The 17,212-nt window shown below is 37.7% G+C and overlaps 1 protein-coding gene across 1 annotated transcript in view; it reads right to left on the bottom strand.

Annotated features, from left to right (window-relative positions):
* Positions 1-802: 802 nt before the first annotated feature.
* The window catches only part of LOC103798269 (WD repeat-containing protein 19-like), a gene marked incomplete at its 5' end in the record, with an annotated part of 16,748 nt that continues 338 nt past the window's right edge, over positions 803-17,212 (bottom strand). Inside the window, 16 exons of the mRNA XM_009070525.1 lie at positions 803-917; positions 1,720-1,796; positions 3,407-3,530; positions 4,123-4,273; positions 4,546-4,627; positions 5,235-5,359; positions 7,468-7,564; positions 10,826-10,903; positions 11,263-11,331; positions 12,112-12,224; positions 12,774-12,898; positions 13,327-13,473; positions 14,618-14,701; positions 15,274-15,356; positions 15,468-15,608; positions 16,495-16,552. Of these exons, the coding sequence (XP_009068773.1) occupies positions 803-917; positions 1,720-1,796; positions 3,407-3,530; positions 4,123-4,273; positions 4,546-4,627; positions 5,235-5,359; positions 7,468-7,564; positions 10,826-10,903; positions 11,263-11,331; positions 12,112-12,224; positions 12,774-12,898; positions 13,327-13,473; positions 14,618-14,701; positions 15,274-15,356; positions 15,468-15,608; positions 16,495-16,552 (1,669 nt within the window). The remainder of the gene's footprint in view (positions 918-1,719; positions 1,797-3,406; positions 3,531-4,122; positions 4,274-4,545; positions 4,628-5,234; positions 5,360-7,467; positions 7,565-10,825; positions 10,904-11,262; positions 11,332-12,111; positions 12,225-12,773; positions 12,899-13,326; positions 13,474-14,617; positions 14,702-15,273; positions 15,357-15,467; positions 15,609-16,494; positions 16,553-17,212) is intronic.

The raw sequence follows: 17,212 nt of genomic DNA, 5'->3' as shown, positions 1-17,212 counted from the left end.
AGTTCTGAAAATAAACAGAGGTGGTTAGTCACAGACACTGAGATTGCAGACTGCAACGTTTTCTCAGACCAGGAAAAGAAACAACTGAACCCCCCCAAAGTTTATTGTGATGTATATAACTTAGAGTATCACTTGCATTACTGTGACCGACAGGTGAGTTTTCACCAAAGGTGTTTGTACTAATAAATCTGCCTTTAAATGTCAAAATTAATGAACTTCAACTCATTTTCAGTTACCATTTCTTTAACAAAACTGAAGTCTTGGATCAAAGGTGTGTGGTATAGACAAAGCAGTGATCTCAGTCTTTGAAATATGAGTATTTCAAGCCAATACTTGTTGCTGTTATCCTGGGATCTACTCTGTTAAACTTATATGTTAAGGTCATGTAATCTGCATTTTCAGATCTGCTCCATCCAGTTAGCATCTCTCTCCCTACTCTTAAACCCTTGTTGAAGGATCTGTAGAAGGATTTGATGCTTCTGAGATCTTCAGGCTGTTCTCTGTGCTACTAAAGTACACCTGGTGTTGAGGAACATGTTCCAAACCAGAACATCCTGCAGATGTTAATGTGATCACAGAGGTAAACTGGGTTAAAGCCCAAATTTACAACCAGGTCAGTCACAGTAACAAAACCTACTGGTGTTTGCATTCCTGAGGACACAGAGGTGATAGAGCTAGTACTCAGTTACCTGAGGCATATACTCAGGCTGTAACTCAGGATTCCTTGCTGGGAAAACCTCCCACTGTCCTCTAGAATGAGCCTTGTTAAGTAAAAAATGGAGACTCTAGCACATACCTGAGTTTATTTGTCCTCATCTTGCGGTTTGAGGTACTCTGTGCAGTCATTTATTTTCTGAAGATCAATGATGTTAATCCTTTCTGAACACATGGGACACACATTTTCAGTCTGTAACATGCTGTTTTAAAGAAAAGGTAACTGGTCAAATGCTAATTCTGACATTTTTCTGAGCAAGAGCTGGGCCTGAGGCAGAAAGCCTAGAGCAGAGTTCTGTCCTGTGCTGTGTAACAAGTGCAGGACAGAGCAACAGCTGCTTCTGTCTATGTGGAGCAATGGTTGGTTTGGGTTTTTAACATTTGAGAACACACTACAGCAGGAAGGCTGCTCCTGTTTGCAGTGAACGAGCACATTTTGGCAATTAAAACATACACAACAGAGCTAAGGCTAAAGCAGGGACCTTCAGCACTTCCCAGTTCCTGACACTGGAGTTTTGGCAATTAAAACATACACAACAGAGTTAAGGCTAAACCAGGGACCTTCAGCACTTTCCAGTTCCTGACACTGGAACAGAGCTATGCAGTCCAGTTCTCACACAGATGATTACCAGGGGCAGGAGACTACTGCTGCCTTAGTCTGTAGCCAATTCTCTGTGTGTATATTGTTTTGGTGACTGTTGCTGTGTCTGTGTTTCTGCCCTGCCACCATATCACGCCTTCTTCCCAGCAGGAGCTGAGCACTTTGATAAGCTCCCCATCCACCTTGCTTACTGACTGAAGCCCTGTTGGGGCCCTGTGGCACTGGCAAATTCCTTACTGCAGCTTTTGGTTGGCTTTGAAGCAATGTTCTGTAAGTATCTTAGGTGAAACAGGTTGTTTTTCCACCCACTCTAGCTGTTACATGTTTTTAGTACCAAGTGAAACTGCTGCTAAAATAGGAACAAACACTGGGAACCTGCACTAAAAAAATAAATCCCAACTTACTTCTTGAATTCTGAGTAGAGGGCAGGAAAGTTGCAGTGTGGGCAAACGGTCCAGTCATCGCGTACCATGTGCCGACCCTGCACACAAAAACCACAAGGAATTAGGTGGCAAGTGCTGTCCCAGTACAGAGAGCATTTACTTTTGTACCTGTTATGCTGAAAAAGTTTCAGTAACTTGAGTTTTAAGATCTTGAATCAAGCCCCAAACTAGTGTAGTTTGATTACTGTGTAAATTCTAACTCATCTCAGAGATGCAGTGTCTTCATTATCATTTGCATTCCTCTTGAAAAAATAAGTCTAAGAATATACTGAATTACAGCTTTTAAATTCTTTTTAGTTTGGCAATTACAGAATGCTATTTGTGGATCTCTCTCCAGAGCTGTACCTAAACCTGAGATTTTTTGGTGTTGTGACATACCAAAACATGTCCCCAAAGCTGCATTACCTGACCCAGCAGATCATACTCAACACTCTCAAGTTTGTGAGCATAGTCCCTGCCTAGTATTTGCCTCTTTAAATAGAAATAATTTTTTCTTTTATTGTACAGTTTACTAATTGACTTTTGATAGAATTCATATTACCTTTTCAATATTATAAAAACACAGCAGCACCTTGAACTATTACTGAGAGATTTATGTTGTAATAGGATATGCAACAGAAGACTTTTGACACTGACTCTCAGAGATCTGAAAATGCCACATTCCTAATGATGTTACAAGTACCTGTGATGTAAATGAACTATAGCCAAGATGAAGCCTAAATATATAATGTGAAACATACATTAGCATGTACATTGCTTGGCTCATAAAGTTATATTTAAAATACTTTGGTTTTTTTTCCTTATGATACCTGCACTGTACCTGTCATCTCACTCTGCTAAACCAATAGAGTAAAAAAAATCCACCTAATGGATATTCATTTTTTGTAAGATATAAATATTTAGTTTTAATAAAGAATGTTAACTCTAACATTTGATTCCTGCTCATGTAAGTTTATTTTCATTAGGTTCAAGTGAACTGTCATACTAGAATTACAGAAAAAAACCAAGTCTTAGTTATACAGTAGCTATATAGTAACTTCCACTGGGAATGTGCCCCATCCTGACCTTTTCAGTACACTCTAAAATATCCTGAAACAGAAAACATCAGAATTTCTCATTTCTATAGGGATCAGTAATGTAAGAAATGCTGAGATCACTGGCTGAGGCCTTACTTAAGTTTAATGTGCTTTAAAATTCTGTTATACTCTGAGCATTCCCTAGAACAAACTTTTGGAGTTTTGTCAGTTTTGGGTTGGTTTGCCTTTTTTAAAAAAATTTAAGTCTTGGCAGCTTGGAGTTCAGGGGAGGAGAGCTGTGCCCTCCACAGTCCTGTCTTATTCTTGCAAATATGCATGTGCTGGGGATTCCTGGTGCCCCATCTGACTTCTCAGGAAGATGCAAGTCTTCCAAAATGACTTCTTGATTTTATTGTCACCCTTAACTGCCTGCTCCTTGTAGGTGGCAACTAAGGACACAACAAGAATGTTTTGCTTATTTGGTAACAGATGAGAAAAGGGCACAAACCAACCCATAAAACATCTAGCTTGGATCTACAAGCAAACCAGAGATGTTCAGATGGACTTACTTTGAGAAGGGAAGAAAAGCTTTGCCTCATTGTCACACTGCAGAAAACAGAGCAGACACTCACCGTTGCAATGCAGTAGGGGAGGTTGTTTTTACAGCTGGGACACAGAAGCTCATACTCTGGGAGTTGGAACACACAGTAGGGACAAGCTGCTGTTGGCTCTTCTGTCTCAGCAGTCTCTCGACGTCTGAGAGAGAGATACAACTGGGAGTAAAACCCTCAAGCTGTTTGAACTTGAACAAAGCTGTTTTATAATGCCTTTGATATTTAGCTAGTGTTTTTCCTTTGAGTTATTTGCATAGCTTCCAGCTGCTGTTTTTTTTATTCTACCAGCTCATTCCTTTGAAGTATCACCCCAGCTCCATCACAGTTATGTAAACTTGGAAGTAGGTCATTTCCCATCTAATTAGAAACAATACAACCTTTTTAAAGCCATAACAGATCCTAAGACTTTGAAAGCTTTCAAAACTCATGATGTATATGCACCGACTATAAAGCTATGGTTTGACTAGTTCAGAGTTTTTCTATGGCAGGAATGACCACAAAGAACTGGAATAACAACAAAAAAAAAGGCTTTGTGGTAGGACTATACACCTTGTAACTGTCTTTCACAGGTCTGTGTTCATCCAAGCATCTGCCAGAATGATGGCATTCCATATTTGAGACAGTGAAATAATATGGAAACAGGATAAAGCCTGTGGTCTTCATCAGCAAAACCAGCATTACAAATAAAGCCTAGATATTGTGCACATTTGAAGGCACAGATTAACACTGCTCACCTGACCATTGCTTCGATCTTCTTCTTGTATTTGGGATCTATTTTATTCCGGTACTCAGGTCTCATCAACATAGCAGCAAAACTGAAGGCTGAGTTCTTCAGTCCTGCCCTGTGACACTCGATGACAGTTGAAGTCAAAATGGGCACAATGTCTGGAACAGAATGGAACAGTGATGCCCAATTAGTGATATTAATGTTGAGAACCTTTGAGCTGATATGGCTAAAAAGGTACTGATCTAAGAGGTCAATCAGCTCAGTAGTGCAGTTTTGGTGGGTGAGCACAGATCAGACTGCTGGTGAGGAACTCTCCTGTGGAGAATGGCAGAGCACACTGTGTGGGTACCCTCTGTTCTGACAGGATCACAGGAGGAAAATGACCCTTCCAAGGCAATGCTGAGGAATGACTTGCCCTGTCAGCACTTACGTGATGGGAACTTGCTGATGTTGTTGGCCACACGGATAAGCATCCGTGCTCCTTTGATGTGATCCCCACGTCTCACATGGATCTGGAATACAGCAAACACACAATTACTGCAGCCACTGGAGTCTAATTCCTGCCCCCTCCCTTGGCATTCATCCTGCTGGGAGCTGCACACCCACAGATCTTCATGACACTGAGCAGAGTTGTGCTGGAGAAAGGAGCAGAAACTTGAGAGTGGCTCTTTCCCAGAACAGCCTTTCTGGCCTCCAGCCCAGGATTTGCAGACTTTTGCTGGAAGAGAGGGAGGCCAGAAGCTTTCTGGAGGCTGAATGGATATCCTGATGGGCCATGGGTTAACTGCTAGAAATCATTTGAGCTCCCTGCAGTGATCGACTTATGAACAACAACAACACCACTAACAGTTGTACTAGTAGCACAATATCTGTAAGTATGAATGCCAAAGAAATACAGGCAGCCCATATGTAATTTTGAATTATTCAGGATTAAAAATGAAAACCAGCTAGTCCAAGAGGCAGAAACAAGCCCAGACTGTCCTGCTGCAGCTTGCTGATAGCATGCATTTGGACTCTGTGACACAATCTATATGACAATGTAATTTAGCATCCACGTGTACAGTTTGATAAATAGAGACTGTGCAAGTTATGCATAAATTCACTTTCTCAATTCTTTACCTTCACTAAAATATAGCTGTGTAGAATCATCAGGTTTGTAGCCATCTCAGAAGAAATTTTAATCTTCTGGGTCTTTAACTCTAAATACATACTGAGAAGGACATCATGTGCATTTCGGTAGTTTCCTTAAGGAAAAAACAACAATGAACAGTAAATTTAACTTTTCATAACAATTTCTTTAGTAATGACATATACAGAAGCTGCACAGGAAGATATGTCAATTCTTAGAGTAAAACTCTTGCATTACAGTTTCTTTGGAAAGCCACAAGCAGTGGTTTGGCACAGTATCCTAAACAGTATCAGCCAGGGAGTTAGTTAAGGAAAAAAAATTGCACTTAGAGAAATAATCTAAACAGTAGCAAAACACACACAAACTTTAAAAGTGGAAGATGCTGTACCCAGTACTTGGCTTCCACAAAAAAGAGGGGAAAAGGTGTTTTTAGAGCATTTAGAGATGTGTTTTCTTTTTGTTCTCCAATGTCTGATACTCAAAAGCTGTTGTTTAAATCTTAACATACTTTCACTTGATCATTTGCTCTGGCAACTCCTTGCCTCTGCAACCAAACAAACCCAAAAGCTGTCAAGAGATAATTAAAATCTGAATGTTAATTCACTAGATTACACTGCTTCAAGGTTACTGTCAAGGATGCTCCAGAAACCACAAGATTGCATTAAATTGTCAACATAGTTGAAAACCACTAATGTTTAGTATGGTTAGTCTAGTTTTTAATAGCTGTTTGTTCCTGCTTTGTTTTGGGGTTTGTCTGGTCATTTGTTTGGGGATTTTTGGTGTTATGAGTCTGAGGAAGCCAAACTGTTTGCAGCTGGAGGCATTTAAAGGAAATTTCAGATTCCTCTATTTCAGGAAATGTTTTCCTTTGTCTCTCTCTATTTCACTATTAGCAAATGGTTTTACTCTCTAGAGCAATCTGTGATGTGTTGTTATACACTACAATTGAATCAAACTGTGGAATTTGTGTGAGGCAGCTAAATACCACCCTGGAATTAGTTGCTGGAAAATAACATTTCTTTTTCAGGCTGTGTTACTGACTCTCAGTGTAATGCTCTCAGTCTTAAACTCTGCCTGAAAATCGTGTGATGACATAAAAACAACTTCAAGGAAAATTGCACATGAAGTGGCATACCCGAAGAAAAATAACAGTATGACTTAAATATCACATTAAATGGATTTTTAAGGAAAGAACAAACTATATTGCTGCAAACTTCAGAATCAAACTCACTGAAATCTGCTGAAGGAAGAGGGGGATGATCTAAAACTGTATTACTGTGAGACTGGTCATTTTAATGAAGCAAATACTGTATTTCTTATGACACTGTTGCAGAACATCTATACTACTAAGGAGTTATTTCTTATGACACTGTTGCAGAACATATCTATACTACTAAGAAATGAAATACAGTATAGGATATTGCATTTTAGATACATGTTTTCAGATTCAGAGTAGCTAGTAAATATTTAAACCCTTGAGCCTTTGCATTTCCTGCTTACATGATTAGCACAAATGCATTATTTACTACTGTGATGGATTGGGAGATTATGCTTGCCAAAGGTTTAAAAAGTTTTCCCATTTCTTAGGCCAATGCTGAGGAGCAGCCCATAAATATTAATTTGCCTGGGCTGCTCCTGAAGCTGCTATTTTTCCCTTATAGATTATTTTTATATAATTGAAATGAAAAGAAAGCACTGTTAGGGTAGGGTAGTTGCCATGGCTACAGAGGAGCGTGGGTAATGGAGGTGATAGTTATTTTGCTTCTAGTCCTGTCTCTTATTTTTTTTCTATTTCTAAATTAAGCTATCCATTACAGGGAAAAACAAGGCCTAAGTAAGCATGTGTCTGGTCCTTCAACAGAAGTCACTGCCTGAGCACATCTTTCACTGAAAAAAGTCATGTGCAAAGGCTAAAGGATCAGCATCCGAGTCAGAAACCATGTGTAGAAACTACAATTGTATGATCTGTCATACACAGAAAGTTAAGCCACAGCCAATCTCAATCACTGAATGCAATATACAGGTATTTTCCACCAATTTCTTTTTTTGCCCAGTATTTAATACACAGATGTGAGTCCCAAAGGCTACTGTTAATTCAAAACTCAATTTGAATACAGTTAAAATCACCAACATTAACATCTCTAAGTATAATCCTACATCAATAACACTATCCTAAGCACTGCAAGGAGGTGAGATTAGACACACCAGAGGGCACAGACTCACCTGAGCACTGCTCCTCCCTGGCAATGATTATAGCAGTCCTGGCAGCATCTTCATATTTCTTCAGTGCCATGTACAAGCGGAACAGGTACTTGGCATCCTTAATGCAATCAGACAAGAGCAATTAATACTGACCAAACACATACTGCTGCTCCTCCCTCTCTTCACCTGCTCATCCCACCACCACACACTCCAAGGAAAGCAGACAAACTGCCTTGTTTTGTGAAGAGCTCTTTGTCTCCACAGGCTTTAGCTGTGCCACGTTCGCCTGCGAGTTCTGGCTATCGGTACGGTCACAGACACCCACACTGAGGACCCTAAGGGAGCTGTGCAAGTTTGTTCCTAACCCCTGTCAATACACTTTGTTCCTAATCCCTGTCAATCCAGATGCAGAAAGCCAAAGGAGAGCTGTACAGGTGGAAACCCAACAACTTCCCAAGTGTGGGCATTTATGGTGTCAGAAGATAACCAAAGGATTCCTTTTAGAAATAGAAGTCTTGCTAGAAAGGTCTAGATGTAAACATTTCTTGATGTGGCTAAGGGGGCCAAAATCTGGCCATTACAGAGTGTATTGTTCTGGGACCAGGTGGTAGACATTCAAGAGCTAAAAACCTGAAAATTAGGGGGCAATCAGCTAACAAAATGCCTAAAATTTATAACTCGCTACACTATGTAATTTTGATGGAATATATGATTTGAATATGGCAAATGTAGCAAAGGGTTCACCCAAGAACTGGCAATCCAACAGCAAGAAAAGTAAGTGGAATAATTTTAAGACAGAACTAAAAAACCAAGATGACAGTATTGGAGAAAACAAACCATTCTATTTTTGTAAAATGTACTCAAATTTCTAGAAGACTAGTTAAAAAAAAGAAAGAGCAACAAGAGAAAGGAGAATTGGGTCTCAAAAGTAAATCCTCAAAAGAGGTTATTGCTAAAAATACAGCTACAATACAAAATAAAATGACCTTGCTGATGTTGAAAAGGAACTATTAAGTGAAAAAAATGTAGGCTAGTGTCACAATTTTATATCTTTAGCAGTGATTTCTAAAATGGGATCAATAAAAAGTAAAGTCTGTCCATGATAATCTTTTAATGAGTAAATCAGAATTAAATTAGGCTGAAATATTGTATAAAATGGTATGATTCCAACTTAAATATACACATGAAAAAAAGAGACACTGGTAGCTTTATAGACAGCTTAGCTTACAAAACAACTAATTCTGATTTACAATGTGTTATTCTGTGTTAAAATGTGACAAAACCTTTTACACAAAGAATTGCATTAACCAAAGTTGTGCTATTCTCTGGATTACCATGTGGGTTTTGTATGTAAGTCTCAGACACAAGAAAAAACAGAAATTCAAAGGAATATAAATATGAAAGACAGAAGATGTTTCTTTACAGAGAAGATGACTGCAAAGATTAACCTGCCACTTGAGAAGCAAAGGGAGAAAAAAAGGGCAAAAAAGGACAGAAATAAAAGCAAGAGAGAAAGACTGGCACAAAGAGTAAAGGGAAGAAAAACTCTTCTTTTTAACTTGCAATATAAGGGAAACCATTAAGTGATCAAAAGTAACTACTGTTAAACTAATGATGGAGTAGAATTTTGAGTAACACATGAGCAAAAGGTCAAACATCTTAAGAACTGTAATTTAACAATGATGAAATAGCTAACTGGATGATAAAGTAACCACAACTACTGATATTAGCAGACATTATTTATCCTCTGTAAACTGCCTTAAAAAGGAAAATTGCTATTCCCTGAGTGGGGTAAAACAAAAACCATTAAGCACAGTAGGTTATGATGTAATTTTTCCCAAATTCTGACAGCACCTCATGACCACAGGTGACTGTTCCACTGATGACAGCAGATATTTCCCCATCCAGGCTGCTTTTCCCTGTCCCCTGCACAGCAGGAGAGGATCCTGTCCCAGCATGGACCAGTGGTTTATTTGCCATGTCTCTAATTATATTTTACTTAACTACTATTTGTAAATTACTTGCATAGCAGCCACAAGTAGAAAACCAAATAAAAGTAGAAGGCATTTAAGAAAAATTAGTCTCATGTTTTACTTTCATATTCCTACCTTTAAAGTCAGTAAGTTTAACAGCAAACAATGCAAGAAAGAATTTTATACTGACAATACATTTCCTAAGGTGGTTGGAAGGTTTGTTATTGCAATCTAACTGATCTCAATATTAGGCAAATGTGATTTTAATTTAATTTTGCTTTTTAAAACACACATACTCAGGAAATATGCACACAGCAAGCAGCAGAACCTTGCTAGTTTATGCTCCCTGAAAGAACACACATGACAAATCAGGAATCTTTACATGTAAAAATTAACAAATACAACAGCTGACATAACAACATGTTTAAGAAATAGTTTATAATCAGATAATAGTGTAGCAAAATTGTGGTGAATACAGTAATTTTGGGAACATGGTACTTCATTAAAATGCCACTTAATTGTTGGCTGTGGAAGATTCCAGGCAATCAGCCTGCTCTGAGTGATGATCTGAAGATCAATGCTTGACATGATTAGCAAGTTTCTGCTGCATGTCTACTTTGAACTTCACTAACTTTCAGCTTTACAAAAATGCCACCACATAGAAGCTGCTATTTGCTAAAAACAGCCCCGTTTGCTTGGTAAGTTCAAAACAGCCTCCACAGCATAATAAAGATGAATTGTTTTTAAAGCAATTTTTAGAACAAATGTGTATGATTTGATAAAGTAAAATTTTGTTACTCACTGAGAGAGACTACAGTAGATTGGATTAAAGCATTCAGAAGAACAAGAAAGAGCTTTTAAACAAGGAAAAGAAAGCTCTACATTGAAGTTCAAAACAATGTTAAATATGGCAATTATGGCATTCACAAAATATCTAAAGTGTTTCCTCAACCTCTTCATTATGGAGATCATACTGTAGCTCACTTCCCTTATCCAGTCTCCTATTTAGCTTACTTTTTCTTCCTCTGCAACAGTCAAACTCTCACACTGCAAGAAGAGATCAGTGCTGGAGCTGCTCTGGAGACACACACATGCTGAGTGTCCACCTGGGAAAGGCAGTGCTCAGCAGGCACCAACAAACAGCTGCAGCACGAGCATTAATTTGAACCTCCTCTGGCCAACCTTCACCAAGATGACTGAAGAAAGATTATTACACCTGCAACAGTTCCTTTCCAGGATTTCTGAAACTGAAGTCCCTGGGGGAATGACTCAGGGACTGATCATACAAGTCCTGCTGCTCCTCAGTGAAACCAAACTAAAGCACAACCTGCATCTCCCAAACATTTTAAGACAAAGTTATCTCAAAAGATTCACGTGATACTCTAGCAGCAATGAAGATACAATACCTGGGGCATGCCATTATTCTCTCCTATAAGATACTCTATCAGCTGATTTGTTAGGGCTTCATCTTTAGCTCGTCCCACCTATAAATAAAGGAGGAAGAAATTATGGTATGAAAGACAAAGGAAAAATACCACAAGGAGACTTTCCATAAAACACCGAAACTAGAGAGATTTACAATATGATTTTTTTTTTTAGTCCTGTGTGTTCAAACCAGATGATTCTTTGGTTCATCAGCTTTGACATGGAGTAGTTCATATTTATTTTCTAATGTGTTATATTGGGAACTTAAGGTCTGTTTAGGTATCATTGTAACTGATACAGTTTTCCTTCTATTTCCAATCTCTCCAAAGACATTCACTGATGCTTGGAAAATGTCACAGTGCTCCAGATAAACTTCCTGAAAAGATGAAGAATTTTTTGTTTTATCAAAGTTGCTTACTGTTTCAATTGCCATTTCTATAGCCAAGTTATCTTCTGTGCTTGGACTTTTCATAAAGTGCTTTAATGCCTAAAATGATACAGAAGAAGAGTTACAAGTCAGGCACATGAAAATAGTTTTTATCAAGTTATTTCTCTGCATTTTGACAGACAAGTGGCACACTGAATGTTTCTCCTGCCTATAGAATTAGCAGCTGCTCTTACAGATCTCCCTCCAAGAATATATTTGCCAAATTCTGGTGTACACCTTCACTCAATGTAAAAAGGTGTTCACAGAAAAATGGTGAGAGGAAATTAATGATTAATGAGCACAGGACTCCCCTCCTCCCTCAGTGCCACAGCTGAAGGAATTGTCACCTACAACAGCTGTAATCTGCAAAAATCTGTCATATTTTTTGCTATGTGTTCAGTATGCAAAAGTCAAATGTTTAATATGCATCAGTACAGTGATTTGTAACTGATCAAAAGGAATTGTGTCAATCAACATATTTCCTTTCTTAAAAAAAAAGCTTCCAGTTAGGGCATGCTATGCTATTAAATGAATTAATACAAAATATAAAAAAATTCTGTGCTGTGGATCATGATATTTAGAGTCATTGACAATAGTACATCACTGATCCACCTGATGCTTCTGCTGCCTTGAAAAGATAATGAGCACAGCAGTGAGTAATTGACAATCTGGGCAACTGTAAACATAGTTTACTTAGATTTTTACACTTTTAAAAAATATCAGTAGGTTGTCAGTTAAGGCACTTAAAATCTACTGTGAACTCCCCTGATTTTAAGTACTGTATCCTGAATAGTTTCTATGAACTTTGAACTTTCACTAATTAGCCCTCTAAGTACTGACCCGTCCATATTGGCCACACAGCAGGAAAAATTTCCCAGCCTGAAAATGTTTCTTTTCTCCTTCAAAATAGAGTGCAATGCTCTGGTAATCTTCATTGGAAGTACTTTCAGAACCTGCAACAGACACATCCCAGTGATAGCAGATATTCTTAAGTAAGATAAAGGCCCTACTGATGGACCAAATTTCTATTCTACCTTTTTTTTCCTATTGGCATTCAAAGAAAAGCAAAGTCAGACAGACTCAAATTATGCCTTATACATTTTTTCCTGTTTAATCAGACTAAATATCAGACATCAGGAGTTAATAATAGAGCTAATAATAGAGTAAAATGCTTGTTTCCACAGGTTTTACACCATAAAGGGATTTCTCACTGAGACAAGAGGAGGCCATGAAAGGCCTTAAAGGGACTACAAGACAAATGAGACAAATTTAAGAAAAGAGCTGGAACCACAACAAAAGAAAAAAGGGATAAAGTCAAGAATTGTACCAATAAAATGCTCAGTTTTGTATCAAGGTCAAAGAAAGGGATTCCTCAATGGACATGAGAAAATAGTCTAGCCAAATGTTTTATCTCTATGGATAAACAAAACAAGCTGAAGCACAGGCAAGATTTAGCTGAAACCAATTAAAAGAACAGCAAACTATGAACCTGGAATACTCACTGATGATATCAGCATAAATCTCCATCTTGTTGTGTTGTTGAGCTAATGTGAAAGCTTCATTGTTACACTTGGACATGACCAGGAACTGGATGGCAGAACCATAGTCACCAAGCTGCAGAAAGAATCTAATCAGAATGACAAATTAATACCAAAGCACTAAGTAGCATTATGAATACACCAAATGTTTTAGGAATATAGTACATTTCATGGCATATAAATAGGATACATTTCCCATTCATTTTATAGCTTGTTTATATCCTGTTTTAACTAGGTTACTAAAATGACCACTGTATAAATAATACAGCATGGCAATTTTTATTATTGTCTAAAATTGTTACTTCAGGTTTATATAATTTTAATGAGAAAGCTAAAAAAAATTTAAAAATCAGTGCCTGTTCAGCTGTCCAAATCTTAGAGAACTCAAATCAACAAACTGAAATACACAGTCTGGGCATGTACCAAGAGTCTGATATGTTAGCAGGCCTCACAAAATTCCAATAGGTTTGGCCTTTTTCACCCTTTCTTTGTTTAAGCTGTGTGACATGACTGTTACCTGGCTACCATCTTTGCTCCTTCAAGGGACTGTGTTTCCCTCACAATAGTAACAGCCTTTTCAGGGTTGTTCAGGTGATCCAAGTACAGTCGAATTACACTGTCCCACTGTTTTGCATGTTCATAGGCTATCACAGCTTCCTTGTACCTGCAAAAGAATAGTCTCCTGTCAGTTTTTCTAACTTTTAAACAGCTCTTTATAATGCTGTGTGAAAGAAACAGTACTTTATTGCTGAGAGATTACTCTGTGACATCCTCCTTTCAGTTTACAGCTAACAGCCTTGTTCAGCATTTACTATGGGTTTTTTGGTCTCTATTTCATTATCCCTTGAGAGAACAAAAAGCAGAGGCAACAGAAAAACATCTACCATGATACTATTTTCTACCTACTTCTGCCAGAATCCCCTTTTGGTATATATTAAAAGCAGTTCCATCTGTTCCATCAGCAAACATCATCTGCTCCATATGAAATTACTTGGGAATGAGAGAACACTAAAAACCAAATAGATAACTAGTTGTACGTATGAAATTACTTGGGAATGAGAGAACAATAAAAACCAAATAGATGATAACTAGTTGTACACTGTTAAAAATGAGACATCTTCTCTGTTCTGTAGACAAGACCAAGAAATGTCTCAACTTCACACTATGCAATTGACACAAACAGTATTTTCTAGTCTCACCAATGCAAACATTTAACTTTGGCACTGTTTCATATTATGAAGTATCATTATTCTGAAGCACATTTACTTACAGATAAGGACTAGAAACTACATTCTGTGATTAAATATAACCTACTTGGGGCTTTCACTTCAGCTAATAACTTTACATTATTCAATATTTTGCAAGTGCAGCCATTAGGATGTAACAGTGATTTGGCTGCAGATTGAAAATGTTTCTTTCATGATTCTTCTCCCTTTGAATGACCTTTAAAAAAAAAATCACAGCTAAGGAGTTGTTAGGAACAAACTGACTTGAGTACTCTGCTAAGAGAAATGTTGTGTTGGGTGCAGTACTTTAAAACCTTCAATGATGCTTATTAAGAAGATATTAATGCTTAGACAGGAAAACAATCAATTAGAAATCTTTTTGATACTAGTCAAGGTCCTTAGATTATGCCTCAAATCTTCATACAACAACCTAAGCTTACATATTTTAGAATCCATGTTCACAAAACTATTTCCTGCAAAATTTTCAGTCTGTTTTAAATTCTTTGACAAAAAGACTAATGTATAATAATAATAATAACAACAACAACAGGCTTTATATTAAAAAAGAGCATTCCAAAGTACCTGCCATCAACTTCTTTGGCCTTTGCATACTGCAGATGAATCTTTGGAGAAGAAACATGAGGAAGCAGTTCACCAACCTTTGCCCTAGAAAGGTAAGATAATTGTTAATAAATATATCTGGTTCCAAATTTTCTCCAGTAAAACTGTCATATTTATATCAACACAGCCCTTAAATCACCAAATTGAGCTTTCCCACTGGAGACAACACAACAATCAAATTAACATAAACAAAATTAAAAATGTATTGAACATAATGCCAGTGAGTTTACCTACTCATGGTCCCCACTCCCCTTGAATCATTTTCAACTGTCTGAATATTCAGTCTCAGCTATGTGTTTTATAAAATTGAAGAAATTTGATGAACTAAACAGTAACTACACAAATAAAATTACTAAATTCAGTGTGGATGTGCACACACCCACAAAGGACTCAAAACTGAGCATCACACATAGAAAAGGGAAGAAAATTATCTCCCACTTCCAGTAAGACTACATTTAAAACAAGATAAGCTTCTGAGAGAAGCTTGGGGGAGGGAACAATCAAATCAATGAGACATAATTAATGAGGCATTTATGCTAATCAGAGAGTCATTCCTTTCCAAAGAGTACCACAGCAAGTCCCCTGAAGTACCAAACTTGCCTGAAATGTGTCCTTACCAGTTCTTACAGCGGATGTAAACTGATGCTGCCTTGTCATAATACTGTCCCTTCTCATACAGCTGAGCAGCTTCTGAAAATTGCTACAATATTGGACATGGTTAAAATCTAATTCCTGAACGAAGATTACAAACAAACCAACAGCTCAATCAATTCACATATTCAACCTTAAGGTCACTAACTCTTTGGAGTACCTTCATGTTCTCCAGAATAGCTCCACAGTCTCTCTTCAAGCCCCTGCTGGGATGTTTGATGGCCTGGTTAACCCCTCGACGGATATCTCCCATGCGAAGGGACATCTGAGCCACTCCAGCAAGGCAAGCCTCATCGTGCTCCTGGTACTGCCAGCCAAGGGAACAGCAAACAGACAGTACACACAAATATCAGCTCACAAAAGCCACAGGAACCAAGCACTGAAACAAACTAATAAAGATAATTTTTGTTTACAAATTCTTGCCCGAGAACTGTCCAGCCCAAGCATACATGAGAAGAATCTGTTTTACAGATTAGCTCAGTGCTACTCTCCTCTTTCCTCCAAAATCAACAGGAGACAAAAAAAAGAGACTTCAAGCAGGTTATTTCCTCCTCTTGGTTTTTCTTTTTTTAAAGGTGGTAAGGCCACTGATGTTTCATGAGTTGAATGGCCTGAATTCAGAAAACATTATTATCTCCCCTATTATGTTCTCCTGTTATCATTTAAGTTGCTTCATAATAGACATTTTGCAAACATTAGAGGAAATAATGCCAGAATAAGGGAGGGCCTACTGAATATGATGCTTGTTTTCTAACAAACACAATCCTTGCTTGTCTTTATATAGCTAACAAAAAGAAGGAATAATTAGGATTTTTGCTATAACTATGAAGATCCTGGCAATATTCTGTCTTTATATAGCTAACAAAAAGAAGGGAATAATTAGGATTTTTGCTATAACAATGAAGATCCTGGCAATATTATCTCTGACATTTGCATGCCTATTATGAAACTGCTGAAATGATAAAAACCTAAGTTTAGTCATGCCATGTTAATACAATGGTAGAGCTGCTGTACACCTATAGAAAGGAATGTTCTGTATAATAAAAGAAATACAAAGACTACTATCCCAAAAACAGCCTAAAGATTTAAAGCTGAATTTTAAAAAAATGAAATTTAATGAGTCTGAAACATGACAACTTAATGTATACTAGGACAGTACAATGCTATCATTACTAAAAAGGAATTACCTTATTGTTTCCAGTGATTCCCTTCTCATAATGTGCCAGAGCATTAACATAATCACCCCTAAAAGAAAACTGGAAGTTATACAGAATAGTTGCAATAGGAAGAGATGGTTAACTTCCTACCACACAGACTATGCATGTGTTTGTCTTGCTTTAGATGTAATGATTCCATAGATGGATGTGAAGGATGTGAGAGATGGACAGTTACACAATGTCATGGCACTTCCTGTGGATTTCATCAAGCTCTCAGTCAAAGCAGCATCCCATGTCTCAATTTTGTTATACTGAGACCAATAAACCTCCCTTGAAAGACAGGCAAAGAATCTACCTGCACAATACACCTCTCAACAGTCTCAGCTCTCCTTCCACATTTTTCTGGCAGATAAATGAAACTAACCTTTTAAAATTCTGTAGGATTTTTGTGACATAAAAACAAAGGCAATTTCTTTCCTGGAGTATATTCAGAACTCAAGTTACACATGGTTGCATTGCTTCAACTGCCTCTGTTCCTTACTTTCTGTGAGTAACAAGTGTCCCCTCTGAGTGCCAGGGGCAAAGAGTTGCCTGAAAACTATTAATAGGTAAGAGGTTTTCCTCTTGGTTTAAACATTAAGCAGACTAGGTTTCCTCTGGAAAGAATTAACTACAAAACAGACTTTAAAATCATGGCCAATGGTTCATACTTTGTCTTTCAGGGACAGGCAGCCTTGGAATTTGACAC

The sequence above is a fragment of the Acanthisitta chloris genome, unplaced genomic scaffold (genome assembly GCF_000695815.1).
Source record: "Acanthisitta chloris isolate BGI_N310 unplaced genomic scaffold, ASM69581v1 scaffold3670, whole genome shotgun sequence".
NCBI classification, from domain to species: Eukaryota; Metazoa; Chordata; class Aves; order Passeriformes; family Acanthisittidae; genus Acanthisitta; species Acanthisitta chloris.
This window is presented reverse-complemented; position numbering and strand designations above follow the sequence as displayed.